At 35.2% G+C, this 25,814-nt stretch overlaps 1 protein-coding gene and 1 pseudogene across 1 annotated transcript; one reads left to right on the top strand and one right to left on the bottom strand.

The window, feature by feature from the left end:
• Nucleotides 1-13,601: 13,601 nt before the first annotated feature.
• On the bottom strand, nt 13,602-24,788 carry LOC142531026 (putative UDP-arabinopyranose mutase 1; annotated as a pseudogene).
• LOC142530502 (polygalacturonase At1g48100-like) lies at nt 13,739-14,173 on the top strand. The gene has a single exon (XM_075636337.1). It carries the CDS (start codon nt 13,739-13,741, stop codon nt 14,171-14,173), a length of 435 nt encoding a protein of 144 aa, XP_075492452.1.
• Nucleotides 24,789-25,814: the final 1,026 nt, after the last annotated feature.

The following is a 25,814-nucleotide window of genomic DNA, read 5'->3' on the forward strand; positions in this document are numbered from 1 at the left end:
TTGGTGTTGGGGTCAATAAATTAACTATATTCAATTTTCAAAGAAATGAACATTATGATTTAAGTGGGTATAAAATTTTCAAAGAAAATTGATCGATGCCACTTACATCCCCATTAACATTAGTTTCCTACGTTTATTCGATGCAATGTGTACCAAAACCTGCCTTGACTTGGCAATAGCAAATTTCGGGGGGTTTTTTTTTTTTAATAATAAAAAAAAAGTAAGAGGAATGTGGGGCCCAGAAACATTCTCCTTCCGACAGGCGTGCTGAAGAATTATCCTCTCCAACTCACTGATGAATCCGCACAGTACCCACCACGATTATTATTTTATTTATAAATAAAATAATAAATTCTTTTCCACGTGATGTCTCAAACGCTACCTTCCTTCGGTGGTCTACTGCTAAAAAATTTCAATTACAATTATATGGTATGGAGTCGATTAAGCACGAAAATGTGGATCACATTAGAAATATTTGGTGTGGGTTTTGATATTAACTGGTACGATCGCATTTGGGCTTGTCGATAAATCGGCGGAATTTCAAGAAGCTTGGTGATAGAGGAAAGGAAACTGAACTTGTCAACAAACAACATAACCATTTATAAGCTTGAGAAGTTCTCCGATGGGCTCGAGCTTATAGAATTTTTTTTAATAGTAGAATTAATATTCATAAGACTAAATAGTTTTTTTAGGCAGACTTTTAATTAAACTAGATCTAGAGGAGCATGTGTAGAGATATTAAGGCACTATTAATTTGATACAAATGATGATGTGTTAGTTGTTACGTATCTTTTTTTCATTAGATATTTGGTCATATTATAGATATATATTGATCATATCATATATTTTTCATCATAACATTTCCGAGCCAAACGATATTTAAAACTTATATAATATGAATCAATATAATTCTACATTGGCTTAAGGTATAAGGTCACTTCCAATAATTGAGAAGTAAACTTTTTTATACATTTATATGTTTTGTTCTGATTTAGTTGCAAGTTAATTTTTATTTTATATATATACACACACGATTTGTTGATAAAATGAATCAGTTTAGTTAATCTCAACGCATTTAATAATGCGTGAGAGTTTTTTAAAAATTAATATTTAATGGGTAACTAGTAGTTGATTTTTTTAAGGTAGTAACAGATTACTTATTACGAGCTTTGTTTCAGATATGGCTACTGAAACTAACGTGCCAAAGGAAACTGTTCAAGTTGTCCCTCATGGTACCCCACGTGCTGCTGCGGTTTCTGTTCCAGCCAGCCACGGAGAAAAACCTGAGAAGTTCACTGGTGTCGACTTCAAAAGGTGGCAGCAGAAGATGCTGTTTTACTTGACGATGCTGAACTTGGCCAGATTCCTTACCGAGGATGCTCCTAAACTCAACGAGGGTGAGGGAGATGTTGAATCTGTTAGTGCGGTTGAGGCATGGAATCATTCTGATTTCTTATGCCGAAACTATACTAAACGGATTGGCCGATTCGCTCTACAATGTGTTTTGCGAAAAGAAAACGGCTAAAGAGTTGTGGGAATCCCTTGACAGAAAGTACAAAACCGAGGATGCCGGGGCCAAGAAGTTTCTTGTTGGTCGCTTTCTGGACTTTAAAATGGTGGATTCAAAGCCGGTTATCAGTCAAGTTCAAGAACTACAAGTGATTCTTCACGAGATTCACGGTGAGGGGATGACTTTGAGCGAATCATTCCAAGTGGCTGCTATTGTTGAGAAACTACCACCAGCTTGGAAGGATTTCAAGAATTACTTGAAGCACAAACGAAAGGAGATGAATGTTGAAGAGCTCATTGTTCGACTTCGTATTGAGGAAGACAACAAGAGTTCGGAAAGAAGATTGTCCTCTCCTGTTGCTGCTAAGGCAAATGTTGTCGAGCCTGGTCAAAGCTAGAAAAAAAGAACCTTCTCCTCCTCCAACAGAAAGTTGAGCATGGCACCCAAAGGAGGCGTTTCAAAGAAGAAGTTCTCGGGAAAATGCTATAACTGTGATGGCATGGGTCACAAGGCATCTGAATGTAAGAAGCCAAGGAGAAACCGAGAGGCGAATGTGGTAGAGAACATTTCTCAGGAGGTTTCAAACATGAATCTTTGTGCTGTAATATCAGAGGTTAATCTGGTGGGTTCGAATCCAAGGGAGTGGTGGATCGACACGGGTGCCACTCGCCATGTTTGCTCGGATAAGGAGATGTTTGCAACTCTTGAGGAATCTGAGAATGGGAAAAAACTGTTCATGGGAAATTCCGCCACTTCTGAAATCAAGGGTCAAGGAAAAGTTGTCCTAAAGATGACATCGAGAAAAGAACTGACTTTGAACAATGTGTTGTATGTACCTGACATCCGCAAGAACTTGGTGTCCGGGTCGCTTCTTAACAAGCATTGTTTCCGCATTGTGTTTGAGTCAGATAAGGTGGTTTTGTCTAAGAGTGGAATTTTTGTTGGCAAAGGTTATGTTTGTAATAGTTTGTTCAAACTAAATGTAATGGCTATTAAGCCCGTGATGAATAAAGTTAATACTTTTGCTTATTTGCTTGAGTCTTCTTGTTTATGGCATGGTAGACTTGGACACGTTAATTACGATACAATTCGTAGACTAATTAACATGAAAAGCATTCCTGCATTCCAAATTGATAAACAACACAAATGTGAAACTTCTGTTGAGGCAAAACTAAAAAGATCATCTTTTCGAACTATTGAAAGAAATAGTGAACCACTTGATCTAATTCACAGTGATATATGTGATCTAAAAAGTGTACAAACTCGTGGTGGAAACAAATATTTCATCACTTTTGTTGACGATAGCACAAAATTTTGTTATGTGTATCTACTTAAAAGTAAGGATGAAGCGATTGACAAATTTGTCCAATACAAGAGTGAAGTTGAAAATCAACTTAGCAAGAAAATTAAGGTGCTAAGAAGTGATCGTGGAGGTGAATATGAATCACCATTTGCTGAGTTTTGTGCTCAACACGGTATCAAACACGAAAGAACTGCACCTTATTCTCCACAGCAAAATGGCATTGCAGAGAGAAAGAATCGCACATTGAAGGAAATGATGAATGCGTTGTTATTAAGTTCTGGTTTGCCACAGAACTTGTGGGGGGAAGCTGTTCTAACAGCTAATTACCTTTTAAATAAGGTACCCCGAAAGAAGTTAGATACAAGTCCATACGAGTTATGGAAAGGTGGATGTCCTTCTTACCAATACTTGCGAGTGTGGGGGTGTCTTGCCAAGGTAGCAGTACCCACTCCAAAGAAAGTAAAGATAGGACCAAAAACTGTTGATTGCATTTTCATATGATATGCTCAAAACAGTACCGCGTATCGTTTCCTTGTACATGAATCTCAAATACCTGATATTCATAAGAATACGATAATGGAATCAAGAAATGCTTCGTTCTTCGAACACATGTTTCCATACAGATCTAATGAAGAACCAAGTTCATCCAAAAGATTGTATGAGACAATTGATCAAGGACAAGAGCTTGATCAAGATACTGAACCTAGACGTAGTAAGAGAGCTAGGACTGAGAAATCCTTTGGTCCGGATTTCATCACTTTCATGATGGAAAGTGAACCTCAAAGCTTCAAGGAAGCAATCAGTTCATCTGAGGGACCTCTATGGAAAGAAGCTATCAATTCCGAAATGGAATCCATTTTACAAAACCATACGTGGGAATTAGTAAATCTTCATCCGGGAAGTAAACCACTAGGCTGTAAATGGGTTTTCAAAAGGAAAATGAAATCAGATGGAACCATAGATAAGTATAAAGCCAAATTGGTATTGTGGGGATCTGTTAAGTGCTAAGAAGTTGCTTTAAGTCATGCACTTGTTTTGAACTCTGCTTCCGAACGTTAATCCTGATTGAAGACGACTTGTGCTTTAGCATGAAAAGATGTTGAAAAATACACAAGTGAGCTGCTATTGCTGAATCAAGGATGAATATAATACCTGCTTATAGGGGAGGAAGGGATATTGGATATAGTATGAACTATTTCTGGCTTGTCTAGATCTCAGCATCAAAATGTGCAACTGTTCCAATGGATCATTTCTATTCTTCATTGTGCGATAGACTTTTTGGTGCTTTTGTTATTCCTTATTCTGATGCATTTATCTTCTTATATTTTGCTAAGGATATTACACAACTTGAAGAGAAATGGAGCGACTATATATAGAAGCGACCCAGAAGACCAAGAAGATTAGCTTCCTTGTTTGTATCTGAAGAAGGTCATTATGTTGCTTTAGCTTCCAAAAATCAAATAACAATTTTGCACAAGGGATGATGATTGATTACCAGGAGCCAGAGGGAACTTTTCAATGTAAGATATACTGGTCTCTTAAATAATAATAAATTTCTAACAAATATTCCACTTCTTCTCCACACTAATCTGGAGAATCCAATCCCGCAACGGTGGACGAAACCATACATCCCCGACTACATGTGTGATACGAGGACACATAGAAACTCAGGAAAGTAAGTACGTGCATGCAAATAAACAACGCAGAGCTCTGCAATAATGTAGACTACTGACTCAAATAAAAAATACAATCATTTTTAACAATAAATCATGGGTAAAAGAACACAAGAAAAGAACTAATTACGATCTTTGTTGCATGCCTCTTATATATGTATGCAAATTACGAGAGGGATGGATTTAGAAAATATTTTCGAAATTTTTAAGTTTTCTATGTTCAAAATATAGCAAGTTTTTCCATCCCAGCCCAAATTCTTTTTGGCAGTCTATATTTTTATGTAATGTTCCATGAAGCACAAAATAATAATAATAATAATCACTCAATTAAAGTCAAAGGAGCAAAGAATAAATTAGTAATATAATCATACACGTGTCTTTCCCATGCATTAAAGTGCATTTTTCTGGAAGTTTCATTTAACGTAAATGTTAGTATGGCCATGGAGTCAACGGTCGAGTCAATGGAGTTGTCAAAACAAAATGAGCGAGGCGCTATTTCTTACTCTGTCAAAACGACGGGTCAACCCTCCTGTCCCATATGATATGAAAGTTAGATCTCTCAAAACCGGCTAAGTTCACCGAGTCGGTGTTTGCCCAGCCACGTAATGGTGAGTTGGATTGACACTTTCCCGACCATATTTTAAACAAGCAAACCGAGAACCCCTTTAGTGTGTAGCAAATACCAAAATAAACACAAACATAGGGTGTTTAGAAGTTTACCTATCAATCATGAAGATCGATTATTGACTCCAACTAAGTTGTAAACAACTTAGCTCTTGAAGGTATATAATTTACAAGCTTTCCTTGAGCACTCCTTGATCAAATTCCTTCTTTCCTTCAAATTAGGTCCACCACTAACTAGTAAGATCCACTCTAATTTTGCAATAGAAAAATTAGAGCATTTTTCTCTGAGAATTGTTTTCTTTCCTCAACAATTGAAGAAGCAAAAATTTTATGAAAAATGAAGAAAATTTCAGCCAAGGCTTGTCAGGAGAGAAGGGGAGGAAATTTTCTTGGTTGTGTAAAAGCTAAAGTGCATGTGAGACACATGCCCTGTTTATTGAAAAAGTTGTCTCTCAATTCTTCACTTCCCCATGCATATTATTTGGGATTGTAACATTTACATAGCACATGGACTTTTATTTAAATATCTCAAACACATTTGAGATTAATTAAATCTTTACTTGAATTTACTCAAGCCCACTAGTTGAATAATTATTTCCAATCGTGCTTTTCAAGATCCAATATTATTTAATTAATTCAACACTTTAATTAATTTAATTATTTAGACTCTACTAGGTCCACTAGTGTTTAATTAACTCAACACTTGAATTAATTTAATTTAGTTCATAACAATGTTTATGAAAATAACAATTCTCATATACATTATTTATTTGAGCCAAATTTTAATTTAGGAACACTTACACAAATTAAAAGTTATATTCTCCATAATCCTCTTATAGAAGTCATACTTCTATTTTTCTTTGTAATTATAAACTCTTTTATAAACCGTTCAACACATTGAACTATTTTACTTCTCAACGGGATCTAGAAAATTAGAACATATGACCCTCAATGGTTCATTGATACAACTAGTAGTGAGTTCACATCTCTATGTGATTCGGGACTAAACATGTCCTTATATGAGCATGCCCCAATTGCTCCATTCTTACTTATCAACTCCTTGATAATAAGAACGTCAGAACTCAAGTCTGATAGTACCCAACCAATAATTTTAAACACCTAGCAGCATCGCTTACATGATTCTCTAGGTATCAAATGATAGTACCTGTAAGAACCATTCTATTATGGTTAGCGTACAGTACAGTCCATTCATCTCATATATACCGACCGATTCGACAACTATTGGTATATTGGGAGTTGCCAAAGAATCGATACTATGTGTCATGTCGTAGTTGCATCGATGGTGTAATCTATGAAACTCCTTTCTTAATTACCACCAACACTCTGATCAGATATTTCAAGCTACATACACATAGATATCCATACCCGAAGGTAAGCGGTGAATCCCCGACTACAATGCATAGACTCCTATATGTTTCGACAAAACACTCAACCTTGCCACCTGATGACCCCATATGAGTCGGTAAACAAGTCAAAGTGCAATGCTAGCATATAGAGTCACAATGTTGTCCTGGATCATAAGGACTAATGGTGTATAACCATAAACTAAGACGTTTCCACTCGATAAGTGAGAATCACTTGGAAAGTCCTTTATGGAGGTTTGTTCAGTGCAATCTACAAGGAGCACCTATCTGCATGCTCGGACATTACAATGTCCCCTACCAATGAAACATGGTACTCACATAGCAGATACTAGTCTCAAACACGAGCGGCCTTTATCCTTCTTAGCGGCGGCTGAATCGACTAGGAACTGTTTATAATATACAGTATTCTAAATATGAGTTTCATGACACTCATAATATGAGCATCTCATATTATTTCTACTATTTGTATATTTAAGGACTTTATCTATGCAACAAGCATGTGTATACAGATAAATATGTGCCAAAACAATAATTTCAAATATTATTAAAATAAAGATTGTTTATACATATACTTTCAATGTGATCTCTCGGCCAACACTTGACTCGATGGACACCTACTCTAACATCAAAAAGGACCATATAATGTGATACTTGAAACATAACGTAACGTAAGAATAAATTTAAGGACAGTTCACGTAGACAATGAATTTACCAGTATTATATACCCTCATGATGGGCTATAAGATCCTCAATTGGCCTGAAGCAAGAACCTCGTGTTGACCTAAACAAGATTATACATGGAAACAAAAGTGCTCAGTATTCCATGAAATAAAACTAAATGGTTCTGAAGGATTCTTCGTCCACAGTCACCATTTGATTGTTGACGGTCATGATGATCTTGCCATCATCAGAATTCTTTCTGTTGACATACACTTTCTTCAGACCAGCAACTTCGATTTTCAGAAATACGCTTCTAACAGCTTCATCCGAGACAGATAGAACAGAGTCGAAGTCGATGACCATTGCATTGAGGATGAAGGCTGGGGTTTGGCTTGCCATTATCAAAGATTTTCTGCAAAAGAAATTCTATGAGTGTGTGAATGCTTGAGAGTTTTAGAATAGAGTGCAGTGAACTGAATGTAGGTGGCATGAATATATATGTTTGTGACTATTCAAATTTGGACACGTGGCAGTTCGAAATAAATTTGAATAAAACGCATTTACATCATATGTAAATGTAAATATAGAAAATTAGTCGATTGAATTACTTGGGACCGAAGTTTCTATAAAATTCAATGAATAACAAAGTTAATGAAGTAATTTTGAAAGTCACAAAGCTTATTGTGGAATCTTGACTGAATCGATAATCAGTTAACATATATGATTTGATCAGTTATGTCAAGAACTGAACGATCAGTTGGAAATAAAATCAGTTCAGTTCAAGACGAACTGATAATTGTGTTATCAGTTAACCAACCATAATTCATCGTTCCCCCTAAATATATGCATTAACTATGGTTAAGGAATCTCATCCTCGGAGAATGAACCGTCGCTGGTGAGCAGAGATCTCTTCATATCCTCCGGTCAGTAATAATGATTACGACTCTTTGTATGGTTTGAGTCTATCTATAAATAAGAGCAAACTAGTTAGTCACAAAATCACTTGAAAATTTTAAGTGGATAACTCAAAACCGAAGCATTAGCAAATGGATAAGGCAAGCAGTTCAAGTCAAACGAATATGGAAGAATAATTCCGGCAGTCCATAGCGGCGTCTCTGCGTCGCCCATGCTGCTGACATCTTCAAGAATGAAGATGTCTATCTTCTGATGCTCCTCAAGGAGCAGAAGGTTCTGAGAAAGATTGCATTCTCATAAGACTTCCTGAAGACCTCCACCGACGGATTAATCGCCTGGCTGTCCTGCTAGAGGGAGGCAGTAGATAGAGAAATCTCCACTGTAAAAGCTCAAATTTATCAATAAAAATGTATTATGTTTAATGCTGGTTTCCTTTTATGCTTTATTATTTCATGCACTTAATCCTGGAAATGAATCAACATATAACAATGTTAAGAAGATTAAGATAAATCAACTAATCCAATAATATTGCGAAAATAAGAAAATTTAGTCTCGGATAGTGGCTTAGTGAAGATGCCTGCTGCTTGTTGTTCAGTTGAGATGTATTCCAGTCTCAATCGAAGTAATGATTCAAAAGTTCTTGTCTCAGTTGAAGTCCTCGGCTATTTATATGCTTTGCTTCCAACAGTCACATTGATTTCATTAAATGACTCATATCCGTTGATTTGTCTTTTTGCATGTGTCAACATTCTTCTGACAATAGTACACTGTTGCAGTCTGATATGTGGCGCTCCTATTGTTGGTTTCAGTCGGCTGTGTACAATCAGTCGGTTGATAGCCGCGCTTAACTGATGAAGTGTCAAACTGATTCTCTTCAGTTTCAACTGATAGTTCAGTTACCTTCATGAATTCAGTCTGATTGCCTCCGATTATTTAACTCGTTAGTTCGGGCAACTTCAGTTAAAGTAGTTTCAATTCGAATTAATTCAGTTGAACCGATCAGTTCTGCAACCTTCAAAAACTTGATTTGTCAAACTCCGAAACTTTAACTCTAACACCATATATATCCCTTTAAATCATTTTCGGTCATATTTACCCATTTTGAACACTTCCCAAACTTATATAAATTTTTTTTCTATACAATTTTAGGAATTTCATAGTCTTTAAATTATTATTACCGTACATATATAAAAATAAAATAGCCATGCTTTTATTAATATAAAATTGAATTAATAAAAATAAAAATAATATTAATGTCAATGCAATTTATTATATTAACTTTTTAAATCACAACAGTAGTAAAAAAGTTTGAGATCAAAGTGTAGTAGCTATTATTAGTGTTGTGAAATTGATGGGCTCGCCGATACGAATATAATCGTGTTTAATTATTGATTGCAAGTGGTTGATGTATTTCTTCCATGTATTTTCCAAGCAGATTGGATCTAAAACTCAAGCATCGGCCCTTCCATATTATTGTTGAAAATTTGTTAAACTTTTTCACCTCTAATAAGTAATGAAGTCCAATATTACTCAACTAATAGCTACAATTAATCAGCGTAATGAAAATAAATGTATGACCTTTGATTATTTGGAAGTGAAAAATGTAAAATAGGAAGTGAATTATTTACAAGAAAACAAAATAAGGAAATGCAATCCGATATTGAATTCCGAATTTCCCAAATCAGTTATTACCAAAACTTGTGGCTGGGCAACAAGCTTTGTCTGGTTTTTGGATGAACCTAACACCCCATAAAATTAGACTACTTGTGCCATATGGATGATAAGACCGAGGAGGACAATTAGATTATTCTATATTGGTAACACTCCCAAGCTAGCTGCTCGTATTGGTGCTAGTGAAGGAGATAACACAATGAATGAAATCCTCCAATTATTTGAACATGAAAATATCAGTTTTGGGCATAAAATCGAAAACTGTCTGTTTTAAAGTCACTCTCTCATTAGTCTCTTTCAATTCAAATTAAATTTTCACACATTGTTAGTGCCACTCAAATTCAAGAAATGGTTCAAATACGAGCAAAAAGACAAGATATTAACTGAGAAGTTTCTCTATCCCATCACAGCAGAAGTCACCAAAAGTAGACTTGTTCCGATACAAAAGTTGACAAAACCAGGAAGCCCTTTTTACATTTTACACGCTCCCTCGCTATTACATGTTAAAAAGGAGTTTTTTTCCTCCACACTCAAGATGATATATACTACGCAAATCCAATCCGCTCAGTTGTCGAACAGTTAATTTTCGTCACAAACGTTAAAAAACGAGTTCGCTAAAACCAAATGGCCTTGGCATTAATTATGAGCATTTGCTTTAAAGAACCTTCAACATGGAGAGAAATTATATCTTTGGATGAGCCCACGAAAACCCCGCCAATAAACACAGCAGGCACCGTGGGGTTACAGCTGAGCCCTTTCAAAGCCCACTCCATTTCTCTGCCATTCGTATCTTGATCAAGCTCATGCACTGCAGGGCCTGCGCCTAAGTTGTAGAACTAGGAAATGAAAAATACATCCATCATAAGTCGAGACGTGACTTTTAATGAGAACGAGTTACCACTAAAGGTAACTGACTCCATTGCGGTTCAAATAAATCTAACACTGGTAATCTTCGGGTAGAAGTGGATGCACAAAGTGCTCAAGATCAGTCTATAGGTGAAAGTCGATATGAAAAGGGGGGGTTGTTTGCAGGAGAAGCTGTTGCTACTAGAAATCTAGGAGATTTATCAACTCACCAGAGATAGACAGAGAACAGTAATCACTCCTACTCAAAGGCTAAGATATGCTGATTTGAAGGCACGTGCCCTGGTGGTGGCATCTGATCTTGATGAAGTTAACCAATTGGTGTTGAACAGGCAGTAAGCTGTAGAGAAAGTTCGAAGTGGGTCTGGTCCATGCAATGCAAGAAGAGATGGATTCCTTGGACAAGAACAGGACATGGATTATAGTTGACAAACCAAAAACTAGTATGTTGCAAATGGATTTATAAAAGAACATAGGAGATACGTGGTGTGGAAGAACCTAGGTATAAAGCTAGATTAGAGGCAAAGGGTTTTACTCAAAAGGAAGGAGTGGACTTCAATGAAATATTCTCACCAGTAGTAAATCAAACCCCCATTCGATTCATTCTAGCAATGGTGGCATATTTAAATTGGAGTTGGATCAAAAGGGATGGAAGAACAAGTCAAGTTTACTTGTATGTAGATGACATGTTAATAACCACCAAAGATAGGCTGGAAATTGACATACTCAAAGTAAATCTCAAAGAGGAATTCGAAAATTGAGCATAGATCTACTCCATAAATATGTTATTATAAATTCGAAAATTGAGCATCCATATTTAAATCAGGGTAGTGGTTGTAAGGGTGCCACACTTAATGACATGGTTGACGTTAATGGATTTACGAACGTGATAATTTTAAATTAAATATTAGTTGTAATATGAATCATTAAACAATCGATAAGAGCATTTAAAATCTTGTTGTAATGAAAGAGCTTTGAAAACTCGTTAATGTAGATAGGATTTCAATAAATATAACATTTTTTACTTGAGAATTTAGTTGATATATTTATGAATTTTGTAACTTTGAGTTTGTAAGATATTTTAACATGAGAATCAATTTAATTCGCAAGACAGCTGAATAGATGTACAACGAGAGACTAATAAAAGAAGTCAAAGTATATCAATAAATTGTTTGGAACTCGTATTAAGAAGAAAACGCAGGTCAGTAACATGTAAGCAAAAGAAAGTAACATGGAGGTGGTCGATATATTATGAGAAAAATAAAAAGTAAATACATAAAGTAACGAAGTGGAGAGCAGTTTTCATATATGTTTATTTGATCAATCATAATCTAAAACTTATAATATGTCAACACACGTGGACTACTACTAAGCATTTTTTATACTATAAGGTAAATGTTATATTATTCATTTAATGTACATGGATGTTTTGATGGAGCTAGTTGGTATTTAGGGTTATCTCAATGTCTGTTGCACAGTCTAGCAGGAGCAAGAGCTTTGATTCCATGTTAAGCACTCTTCGTAAGTTAACGGTACATACTGAGTTGAAGTAAAATCTTCTTATGAGTTCTTCAACTTCTTTCTGAAGTAGATAGTTGTATTGAAATTGTCAACAGTCGATACATGTACATTAATGATTGTTTTCCATTGAATTTGGTTGATATATTGAACATGTAATTAGCAAGGATGGGTGTTGAGAAATTTAAAAATAGCAAGTATGTTTTTCTCTTTGTATCCAAGGAAAAAAAACATCACTCGATCAATCACCTAACTTTTCTTTTATTTATAACTTTCACGAAAATAACAATCTTGCAAATTTTTTCTACAAAAAATTTAAATAATATTGTAAATTTTTACATCTCAACCTAGAGTGACTCGCTATATATCATCACAATTCGAAAGAGTTAATTATTAAATCTTAGTTCTGTCTGAAATAATAAACGATAATAGTAACTCCACCAAAATATTATTGTCTTGTTCTCTAACATAAATTTCAACGCGTATTCTGATCAAGTTTAATCTTCTCATTACGTAGAAAATTATATTTTCAATATCGTAATTTACACAGTTTTATTTTTTGTTTTATTTTTTATTTTGTAATCGATGAATCTACGATTCATTGTTTAACTTAAATATAGTTTCAATTTTAGTAATTTTTTACTGAAATGTTATCGTAACACTAAAAAATACTAACGACAAAATATATACAATATAACAAGTGTGAATATTCATGGTATCTATTTGAATATGTCAATTGAACATAAGCTCAGATTTAAGCTACTTTAGGTATCATATATATTTTTTTCTAAAGAATTTTTATATAATCTTCTTATCCTATTTAATATTTGATAATAGATACATATGTATATTTGGTGTTGTTGAATTTAATAAATAGTGATCAATTCAGTAAGGTATAAAATAATTGGATCTCTGCCACTTTTACAGTGGATACTTTTGTAAATAAGAAAATGATTTTTTAATATAAAAAAAATCATATGTTAGCTATGCTTCTACACAACGAAAACAAGGGGAAAAAAAACCGTTAATTTGTACCTCATTTTTAAATATTTGAAGTACGTTGGCACTTATTTCGGTTTTTGACATTTTACGTTAGATACTTTTGAAAATAAGAAAAATGATTTTTTAATATAAAAAAAAATCATTTGTTGTTATGCTTCTACACAACGAAAACAAGGCAAAAAAGACCGTTAATTTGTACTACATTTTTAAATATTTGAAAATATTTGAAGTAAACTACTTGTTAGACACACTGATGTAAATAAGAAGGATTTATTTTTTTTCAAAAGTAATAAGTTTTAAAAATGGTTAAAATAATGTTTGATTTCATTGGTAAATGTTAGAGAATGCAAAAAATAAACTTGGTCAGTATAAAACTTAGCCTCTACTTCCATGTGTTTTTTGCCAGTTGCTAATGTACAGTACACAACACAACACAACACAACACAACCACTTTCTTTGAGCTTTCATCTTCTTAATTAATTTTCCTTCATGACAGAGGAAAAAAATAAGTTGCATTAAATTCCCACAATAAGTCACTCAGTCTCAGAGAAGTCTACAAAGATAACCCTGCCATCTATCACAAATTTCTTAATTAATTTGCCTTGTGTGAACAATGGAAATCATACACTGCTTATTCGTGTTACGGATCTTAAATGTACAAATCTTGATCCAAAATGTAGCCAATGTGGATGGAGGGAGACATCATAATCACATGAACAAGAAGCAACAGAGTGAAATTTCACCTGAACTTACCCCAGACGATTCCCTGGACCAACCTCCCACTCTTCCAGCCGACTCGCCTCTTCTCCAACCCGGGAACTTATCGAGCACGAGCTGCATTTTCAATGTGTCTGACTGTGGTGCAGTTGGAGACGGAGATACTGATGAAACTGATGCCTTCAAAGATGCATGGAAGGAGGCATGCCGAGTGGAAAATGGAGTGGTTCTGGTCCCATCAGATCAGGTGTTTCTTGTTACTTTAACCATTTTTCCTGGACCCTGTGAGCCGGGGGCACGTATTTCAGGTGAGATCAGAGTTGTTTCCTAATGGTGTCGAATTTTGAATCAAAAATTGTGTAGTATGCGAAGTAATTACAAGGTAATGTTATTAATTGCCGTACCTGTGAAGGTGGATGGGGTGCTAATGCCGCCAGATGGACCAGATTCCTGGGCAGAATCTGACAGCACTAAGCAGTGGCTGGTGCTTTACAATATTGACGTCTTTACTTTCACTGGAGCTGGGAGCATTGAAGGAAATGGCCAGAAGTGGTGGGATCTTCCGTGCAAACCTCACAAGGTAACGAAAATCATGATTCATATACATTATGCATACATACAAAGAAATTATGTTGTGTCCCTCTCTGTATATGTTGTTTACCTTTGTAATTTAGAACAATATTCATAACAGTTGGAACAGAAAATGACAGTATTTGCCGCAAAATATGTCTTTTTTAGTGTCCTAATGGAAAAACATTGCCCGGACCATGTTATAGCCCGGCGGTGAGTGTTAATCTCCAAGTTAAAAATTGTCGGGCGGTGATTAGTAACTAATGAAATCGATTCCATTTGCATATATTTACAGCTGAATCGATTTTTCATGAGCTCGAACTTGGGGGTGACCGGTTTGCGTATCCAAAACAGCCCACAGTTTCACATGAAATTCGACGGATGTCAAGTATCCTAATCGAGAAGATGTCGATTTATTCCCCTAAGTTAAGCCCAAACACAGATGGAATACACATTGGGAACACCAAATCTGTTGGCATATACAGCTCTGTCACAGGCAATGGTAATCACACACACACACATATATATAAATCGATGCACAATTCAATGGACCAAAGAATTACTGATATGAATAATCGACTGAGTTGTAAAATGATTTATGGAACAGGGGATGATTGATTGCATTTCAATAGGTCTAGGTTGTCAAGATGTGGATGTATAAGCCGTCACTTGTGGGCCGAGTCACGGGATAAGGTATGTGGTATTGAAATTTTGAAGAATTATATTTTTAGCCCTTTTGAAGCAGGGGTGAATCACCATGCTCAGCCCCCTGTACATTTACCCCCACACATATGACAATGACCAACGATTAAATTATGCAACCTAAATCTCTGTTCCTGAGATCGACACTTCATCACAGTGCTAAAAATTATAAACTGTGGGCAAAGTGTGCAAGGAGATCGTGTGAAGAAGCTACCTTAGTACACCAACCAGCCCACATGTCGTCATATCTCCCAATAGGCTGGCCATCACCCATGAGGCCGAAATACATTGCAGGACCAATGAGTTCTCTATCAAACCCAAGATTCATACCACACATGGGAAACAAAGTGCCCTTTGGAATAGTCAAAACAGCATCAACATACCTATGTTTTTTTATGTTTACAAACCAACATAAGTGCACATGTACTACTATTTTGCAGTATCTAGAGACAAGATATGATACAAAAGCGCGACAAGATCAAGCACATCAACCAACCTCGTGTTGCGTGCCCGAGGTTTAACAAGCTGGGTGGGGACATCATAATCGGGAATGTTGAGCCAGAGTCCATGAGAAACCGCGGTTGGCACACCTTCACGCATGCTGAAAGGGTATCCACGCACGAAATCTGCTCCTTCTAGGAATGTATCGTACAATGTGTTGAAAAACAAAGGTGTGGATGGAGTGAGCAGCCTGTGAATGTGTTGAGCCAATGCGTTGATGTCTTCCCCAGTTGGATCTTTGGTCACCTTTTTACATTTCAACAGTCAGTTTTAAATAACATCGGAGTATTGAAAAATTATATGATAAACAATATAGAAGCATTTGAAAACATTACACATACGAATTAAAAGATACATGTACATTGTACGTACAATTCCGGTATACTTTGTTCAGCATATTCTACCACAGACATGTAATATGAGCATGCTCAAACGTATAATACATGGTTAGTTCACACTTAAATAAATCTAAAAGGAATATCTTTCAAAGCATATTCTCAATGACCGTTATCTTGCCAGATCCCCAAAACCCGGAAAAATTAAAGATCGAAGAATCGGGAAAACGAAGAACTTACAAAGCAATCAGCATTGATGGTGTGGATATACTTCCTTCTTAGACACCATGAAACCAAAGCACCTGCAAGCAGAATCCTTGAAGGAGATGCAAGAGGCCTTAGAGCCAAGAATCCTGTTTACATCATTCCGATTGTAGAGCTCGTAGTCAATTCCCTAAGGAGCTTTGATAACCTTGGTCGGATCTCCGTCTTGGACGATGATTAAATGGTAGTGCTGAAAGAACGGCCTCCACATTTGCAAGAAATCCAAGTTTCGTATGGTGGGTATCACTATATCCAACTCATCCTTGAGCGGCGGCATCACCGGCGTTGCTGGTTTCGACATGGTTTTCCGAGATAGAGATGGAGAATCAATCAGATCTTGGAGTGGTGATGGCGGAGTGATGGGGGTGTTTCGGGCTGGAATTTATAGGGGCGTGGAATACGCGTAATATCGTAACGAGAAAGGACTGACTACAGAGTGGAAAGACGAAGGCCGAGGCTCCAAAGCAAAGTTCCCCGCAGCAGAGTTAAAACGATAGGTTGCAACAAGAAGGAGGGAGAGAAGACAACAAGCAAATTTTTTGTTGAAACTTGCTCAGTGAAATGGTTGAAAGACGAAGACGGAGGTTCCAAATCAAAGGAAGAGAAGATGAAAACGAAAAGGCCAAAATGAAGCAAACCCACTTGCAGTGTTGTGGTGTGCAGGTGTGGTGGATAGCATAGACAATCCCACGTGTATTTGTCCATGTTGTGTGATGTTGTGGAAGAGCCACGTTTTATGGGGGTAACTTATCACCGGAAGGAAACTGGCCAATTTGAGAGATTACTCGCTTTAATTATATTATAAGTAGATATATATATATATATATATATATATATTTAATATAGAGTCGGTAAACATAGGTCTTATACTTTTAAGAGAGCTCTTAATTTATTTTTTTACATGAAGTGTTGCTTCAAATACATAGCCACGTAGAATAAATTTCAAATTTTTCGCAATCTTGAAATTTATTTTAATTAATATGAAACATTACATATACATAAGTAATTTATAATCTCATTTCTCTGAAATTATAAAAATAAATTTGAAATCCAAATATACAAAGATAATTTGATTTTGGGATTTCAAACTCCGTTGCACATTGCCTTCTATTGCATTTTCAGGACCAATCCACTCCTCTACAGGCACTTGCATGGCAGATCCTTCATCTTTTTTCTCCAGAATCTTCAACCGAGTCAGACCTAATTCTCCATGTTGCCCTATATGAGTCTGAAATTAACCCCTCCTTCAAAACTTTATTAAGCTTTCCAGGGCTCAAAGTTTTAACACTTATCTTCCCATGAGCTTCCAACAAATGCTCGATCGTTTGTCAAACAACAAATGCCCCCAATTTCCTATTAATTGGACCTACCAAGCCCACTAATTTATATGGGTCAAGTCTGATAATCTCATTTGCCCTGTCTTCATCTCGCCGATATATCTGATATAACTATTTCTTAGGCCGATAATCTCTCTTTCACGACAAAAAAATGATCGGGCTTGCTTATTTTTTTGGCTATCAAAGTTAAAATCCGTTGATTCCAACTTCACGTTTGGTAGTGTAATGGGCGCGGCAGCAGCTATCAACATATTCTCCTTCGCGGAGGAGATGCTGGAGAGGGAGGGAAATACTGAAGGAGGAGAAGGACGCGCAGAGAGAGAAGATGAACAGGAAGAACGAAGATATAATTGAACGGATGTTCTTTCATAACAACCTCCTAACAATGTTATCTCAACTTATGAAAATTGATTAAAAGGAGCTGCAGGAAGGAGGTGAATTTATTAACATTAATAGTAACTAATGTATTTTTGTGATTAATTCTTTGTTGATTGTAGAAGTGACGTTCCACCACCACCGACAGCAGGAAGAAGTCAGGATGAAACACCAGCTCTTCAAACAATAGATTCTGATTATGAAGAGCAAAATAGGTTCCTGATTATGTCTTGCTAACTATGTGTGTGGGAAAGTGAATTTCTGCTAGTTTTGAAGGAGGGGTTAATTTCGGACTCATATGGGCAAGAATGGAGAATTAGGTTTGACTCGGACGAAGATTCTGGAGAAAAAAGATGAAGAATCTGCCAGGCAAGTGCCTGTAGAGGAATGGATTGGTCCTGAAAATGCAATAGAAGGCTATGTGACACGGAGTCTGAAATCCCAGAAATTTACTTTCTTACACACATAGTTAGCAAGACATAATCAGGAACCTATTTTGCTCTTCATAACCAGAACCTGTTGTTTGAAGAGCTGGTGCTCCATCCTGACTTGCTGCTGTTGCCGGCGGTGGTGGAACATCATTTCTACCATCAATGAAGAATTAATCACAAAACTACAGTAGTTACTATTAATGTTAATAAATTCACCTCCTTCCTGCAGCTCTTTTTAATCAATTTTCATCGGTTGAGATAACATTGTTAGGAGGTTGTTATGAAACAACATTCGTTCAATTCTATCTTCGTTCTTCACGTTCATCTTCTCTCTCTGAGCGTTCTTCTCATCCTTCAGTCTTCCCTCCCTCTCCAGCATCTCCTCTGCGAAAGATAATATGTTGATAGCTGCTGCCGCGCCCATTACAGTACCAAAAGCGGAGTTGGAATCAACGGATTTCAACTTTGATAGCCAAAAAAAAAACAAGCCCGATCATTTTTTTGTCGTGAAATAGAGATTTACCAGCCTAAGAAATAGTTATATCAGATATATTAGCGAGATGAGGACATGGCAAATGAGATTATCATGCTTGGCCCATATAAACTAGTGGGCTTGGTAGACCCAATTAATGGGAAATTGAAGGCATTTGTTGTCTGACAAACTATCAGTGTCTAATCGTTCAAGAGTTAAATTAGCAGCTTCACTGCTAGCAAAGATGAACCATATAATGTGATACTGAAACATAACGTATGACATAAATTTAAAAGGGGGTGGGGTTGGGAAGCTCACGTAGAATTTACCAGTATTACATATGCTCATGATGGGCTATAAGATCCTCAATTGGCCTGAAGCAAGAACCTCATGTTGACCTAAACAAGATTACACATGGAAACAAAAGTGCTCAGTATTCCATGAAATAAAATAATTGGTGCTGCAGATCACTCATTTTCCAATCAAACTAAACTTTTAGTTGGCTGATATCTATTGAACTAACAAATACAATATATCATGCTTCAAATCAAAGGGTTTGGGCTGTGAAAGGGATAGCATTGACAAAGCCCTTTCAGATAATATTAGAATGACAAACTTTTTATAATTTTTTAAAAAAATATTGTAGCATGAGCAAGATGTGAGAGCATGTGAGTTGTTTATTTCATTATTTGATCGGATTTTGTATTTTAAGTATCTATTTATGCTTTTTCGGGCTATGTTGCTTCCTATCAGCCACTTTATTTGCACATTCTAGTCTCTAAACATTGTTGTGAAGCTTCATGTCATTTTGCTATTCAATGTGATCTTCTACAAGTAAGTTATTCGTATTTGGTCACAAAGGCTAGGCAAAAAGAAGAGTATGGACGAGACATCCGTGTGTTTGAAACATCAACAGCTTCTGCAAATGCTTCCAACATCGGTAAGGCCGTTCAGCAGTTATTTGAAGGCTTGTTACTTCTTTCAGAGCGGATTTTGGCAACAAAGAAAAAAGGTAATATGCAAGATAATCCCTAAACTAACAGATCACGGGGGCATATATTTGGCCAACATGGAACACATAATTCAATATCTCTTCGCCAAAAACTAAAACTGTTTGCTGGTAAAGACCCGGGTTACCAGACATTTGGTGCTTGATCTTTATTTTTGTGAAAAAATGACATACAACACCACAGATGAGTCACAACCATAACTCGTTATCAAGAATCGTGCTCGAGAACAAAGCACTGGTGTATTTTTTTCACCATAATCCCCCACGCTGTGAAGCGAGGCTGGCTCCATACCCATGATTTAAGGCGGGCGGGGAAGAAAGACTTTCTCTTGAACCAAAACATAGCACCACCATATATGAGTCACAACTACAACTCATTTACGTTAGACAAAATATTGAATTGTAAACTTGATGAGTCCTAATAAACGGTACACCAGAAGCAATACGAGGAGGTTTTCTTGCCTATTTTTAGTTGTTGACAATCGATATTTCAATGCATACAACACCATAACATACTTGAAATAGCTCAGGAGGTGATGGATATACTGTGATAATCAAAGTGCTATTCACCAAATGAAATACCCAGTATACCATGAGAGATCAAAACATATCGACATAAAGCAACATTTTATTCAAGAAATAACAGCTAGTGGTACTATCACGGTCGAGAAAATAGCTTCTGAGGAAAATCCAGGAGATGCTTTAACAAAAAGCCTACAAGTATCCAAGTTTGAAAATTGCTTGAATGGGGGGACAAAATACAGTGCATAGACTTCAGTGAATGAAAAGAAATTGTGAAACAAATTCATGTAAATGTCGATTTTCACCATTTTTTGTGCATATTCCTAGCCTCTTTTTTCATTCGGACACGATCCTCAAGCATTTTTTCGATGTTGTTCCGAAATGCCATCAGTTCCATTCTGTCAGCCCACTCCTACTTTTCCTTCTTCTCCTCCTCCGACGGCTTAGTCTACGGGAAGGAGAATGCGGAGACGCCTGCCTCGCATACGACCAAAAACCCTACTACGAAGTTGAAAGCCTTCTCAAATTTAATGATTTGGGTGTGGTGAAAGAAATGTTTTGAAAAATCATATGAAAGCCAGTATTTCAGCTTATTATATATATATATATATATAATAATAAAAAATATATTTATCCAAGTTTAAAATTTAATATTTCGAAGAAATATCAAATTACCATCAATTTAGGGCAATAGTTTATCGATCAATTCTTGTGCCCCTGACCGTTGAACCATTTTTTAAGGTAAACTGGTTCAATAACCGATCCGGTAATGAAAAATTGGTTAGATTGCCATCCTTGCATAAATTTTGCAATAATTAATTGGATAATGAAATTTTAAATTATAACCTCATTTCAAGAGTACATTTTTACAATCTTTGTAACATTATTTTCTATAAACCAACTTAATTTAATTATATGAAAATAAATTATTGAATTTAAGATATAACATTACTATCTTCCTGATATTTTAAAAATTAATTTATACTTAATGAAGAAATTTAGTTTCTAGGTAAAATTATTTTATTAGTAATAACTCTTATTAAGCATTTCTTTTTCCATGCATATCGCAATTTTCAATTAATAATTAAGTAATATATTTTTTTCCCATATTAATTAAGCAAAGCATATCATGTGTGTTCGTGTAAAATTGGCATAAGTCAGTAATAAATTTAAAAATGAAATAATTTAAGACGAAAAAAATAAAATATTAATGATATGTTTAATTAAGGGTAACAGACGTATGCTTCTTTTTTATCATTTAAAAATGTTCCACTGCAATCGTGCATATTAAGCTTTATTTTACATTCCATAAAAATTTATGTAATAATTTGCATCCCATACAAGTTTTTAGGGGGTGTGAAATAATACATAATAGGTAATGGAGCACAAAATCAGAATTTGGGGCGGGCATTTGCACACAACAACATAGACTGTCTCCATCATTGTCTCCATGAAATCATTGTAGGATGATCTTTGGAGATCTCCAATGATTTTCGATTTGTGGAACATTTATTTTTCTGGAAAATATTTCCTACATTCCTCATGAGTTACTTGGTGTTGTGGATGATATGAACATAATCTACATTATCAAACCAATTGGAGAGGATATTATATGGGAGAGAGCAATCTATCACTGTGACAGTTCAAGCCAAAGAACTACAGAGGAAACAAAGCACTCAAGCGGACTCATCGGGAGAGATGCTTATAGCCGGCGGCAGATCAGAGAAAAGAACTCAAAAGAGAAATAAAGATAGACAAAGATCCAAGAGCAAAACCAAATACGAAAAGAAATGGAGAAACAAAGTAATGTAAACGTCGATCTTCACCTTTTTTTTTTGTGTCCCTGTTCTCCTTCCTCAGCTTAGCCTCCACCGAGGAGAATACGGAGACAGCTGCCTTGGGTACGATCATAAACCCTACTGACAAGTCGAAAAGCTTTTAGCGAGTTCTTCAGGCTTATGATTGGGCCAAAAAGATTGGATATAAGCATAGGCCCATTAATATTATTGTTGCCCTGCAATAAGTAATGAAGTCCATTACTCAACTAATACCTACAATTCATCAGTGTAATGAATATAAACAAACGTCTGACGACATTTGATTATTTGGTTTGTTAACATTATTATTATATTATATAGATATATATGCAGCTATTACGCTTCACAGTCTAATGAGTCGTGGTAAATTTTAAAAATATGACATTCTATTCGGGGATTTTGTGTTGAAACGATTTGACTTTTTTTTTTTTTTGAATATTGACAAAATCGCCTTTTTATGCCATCTTTAAACGTAAAAATTGGTCTGCACAATTTCCACTCATTTCGTTCATTGTTTTCTATGTTGGTCCAGATAGCAGGTAGTGTAAAAATTCGTGCAGCAATTTAAGTTTCAACTTTGAATTGTAAAACATAGGAATGTCTTAGTCTACAAGAACTTATAATTTAAATAGATGTTAGAATTGATTTTTTATATTCGTTTGGTTGTCTCATTAATTCTTTATTCGCGCATTGCCTCTCTCTCTATATATATAATTATTGGAACTTCATATTGTAGGGAAAACTATACCAGAATTTCTGTACAATGTTAACTATCATTGAATAATGTCGTCGTTTACTATAAAACTTTCGGTTATGCATGCATGACATTATACACGCGCCATTGGCTAGTAATATATTTGCTACTATTTACTTACAGCCACATACTGGAATAAATGCTAATGGTAACATTCATAAATGTCATCGTATTCAATATTTAATGACATTTAAGTTTTAGTGACATCTCCAACAAATGCCCTCTATTCCAATGTCGTCTTAAACTGCCTGACATTTTTTAATGTCAATATAAGATGTTAATGACAACTTCTTGCATGTTACTAATTATTCATATAATGACAATTTTAAATGTCAGGAAAACTCATGTTTTAAAGACATTTATACATACATTGTTATTATAGTAATAATGACAAATTTTTATGTCAGTTAAAATCATTTATAATGACAACTAAAAGTATCGTGTATGTTATTTATAGTGACAATAAAAAATGTCACTAATGATAGGTTATAAGGTGAATTTAAAATGTCTCATTATGGTAACAACATATTTTCGGAGCAGGTCTTATAGAAACTCTGCCATATTTTTCCATGGGATGATTATGCAAAAGCTTTTATGTAATAGTTTACTATTTAACTTAACTGACTTGAAGGATTGTCTTTTACAGGCAGAAAAGAAGGATGTTGTTGGATTACAAGAACATGTAAGCTTTTCTTAGTTACTTTTATTTTTCAATATGATTTCAGATGTTAATAGTAACCAGTATATGGAAATCAGATTTTTGTCAGAAGAGTAATCGAGCTCCACGGCAAATTCATGGCATATGTGAATGACTGTTTCTTAAAACACACAACTTCCCACAAGGTTAGGATTATGAAACTAATTCATGATGTTTTTAATACCAGAGATATAACTGCATCTCTTACTTTCCCATGTACCTCTAAGTACACCTGCGATAACAATCCCAATACCAGCTCAAAAACCAAACAGGAAAAGGTAGGAAGAAAAGATGAAAGGGAGAGCAAGGGAACAATCTATAAGGTGGGAACAACATGACCCACGTTATGCTACTAATCGTTGAAAACGAAGATTCTTATGTGTTTCCACACGATTTATTCAATCTTAAATTAAGAGCATAGGCGCAGCATGTGATCACATTTGATTTTTTTTTATGGTGTTTAATAATAATAGAGTGAGAAAGAGGCAATGTAATAGCTATTTTACCTGGAGGAGGATGAACAATCGAAGAGCGTGAAGCAAAAGCTGTAGATGCAGAAGAAACCTAAAGCACCCTCTATTAGTCCACGAATAAACTCTAATTATACGATCGATAATTACTCGCAGTAAAATCCATAATTAGGAGCAAAATAAACTCGATTTGTTGCACAAAATTGAAGCACTAATACAACAAAACCTTGATCATTTAACAAACCAACCACGATAACTAGGAGAAAATAAAACCCAAACTCACCTAAATCGATCAAGAAATCGAGCAACAAACATCCCCGAACGGCGGCAGCTTCAAGCAGCTGAAAGCTCGGTTGGAAACTTCGATTCAGAGCTTAACCAAGGTAGTGAAGTTTATGGCTATATCGCACGGTGGTCGACGGTCTTCCTTGGCGTTGAGAAGCGGCGGCGTCGGCTTGAGATTTGGAGGGGAAGAGAGCAACGTACAGGGCTAGGGATTGGGTTGGGTTTTCTTTCTTTCCTTTTCTCTTTTATTTATAAGTGTGTAATATGTATGTGTGGGGAAGAACTTGCTCAACTCTAGGCTTCTTTTCCGGTGCTCTGGCGGTGCTCGTGGGAAAACGTCGTGGTGAGGTAGAGAGCAATGGGAGTAGGGTTGGGGAAGTTTTTTCTTTCTTTCACGGGAATGAATTGGGGATGGGTTTTGCTGTTTTCCTTTTTTTCCCCTTTTAATTACATTTTTTTTAGTTTTTAAATGATTTTTTTATAATATAGAAAAAATAGATAAAATAAATGTAGAAATATTTGGGTTTAATAAATATTGGAAGAGGAAAACTAATTGTTTCACTTCATATAAAAAATTGACATCAATTAAAAATATCAGGATAACTAATCTAATATGTTTTTTTATTTTACACATTATTAATTTTTTACAAGTGTTATTATTAACGGGGTGTATTCAATGTAGGAGATTTATTGACTTTTAATGACTTTTGTAGATTTTAAAAGTATAGAGGTATTCAATCAAGACTTTTACATACTCTACAGAAGTCTGGTGGTATTCAAAATAGACTTTCATGGAGTTTTAAAAAGTCAAGTGGTATTCAACATTGACTTTTAAAAACTCTATAAAAGTCTAGTGGTATTCAAATTTTCAATAGACTTTTAATAACTTCATGAAATTCGTTAACATACAAACATTAAAGCCTAAGGTACAACTATAAATTGTTAAAAATTGTATTTGGTTCAACCCAAAGATTTGGATGGATTTTTAAACTTCTAACTCATACACAAGCTATTTATTTCTCTCTCTGTCGCTTCACATCACTTCTCTTCTTATCTTCTCTTCTCTCATCTATCTCTATCGCTCTCTTAAATTTTTGAAATGTATCTCTATATTTTCATTTTTCCTTATCAAATTTTTCATTTTTGACTGATTTTTCATTTAATAATTTTTTATTTTAATATCATAAGAAATTTTGAATTCTATATTTGATTTTGTGATTTTTAATTTATGATTTATATAAATTAATGTAATATTCAATAATAATAAAAGATGATCCAAAAAAATGCCGTTTAATTCTTAATAATTGAATACTCTCGCAACAACCATGATTTTTTAAATTCTTTTTGGCAGTATCAATTTATGTGTAAACTATGATATTTTTATACAAAATTATATCTACATAATGATAAATAATATTTTTTCACATGTAT

This window comes from Primulina tabacum, chromosome 17, assembly GCF_025594145.1.
Source record: "Primulina tabacum isolate GXHZ01 chromosome 17, ASM2559414v2, whole genome shotgun sequence".
NCBI classification, from domain to species: domain Eukaryota; kingdom Viridiplantae; phylum Streptophyta; class Magnoliopsida; order Lamiales; family Gesneriaceae; genus Primulina; species Primulina tabacum.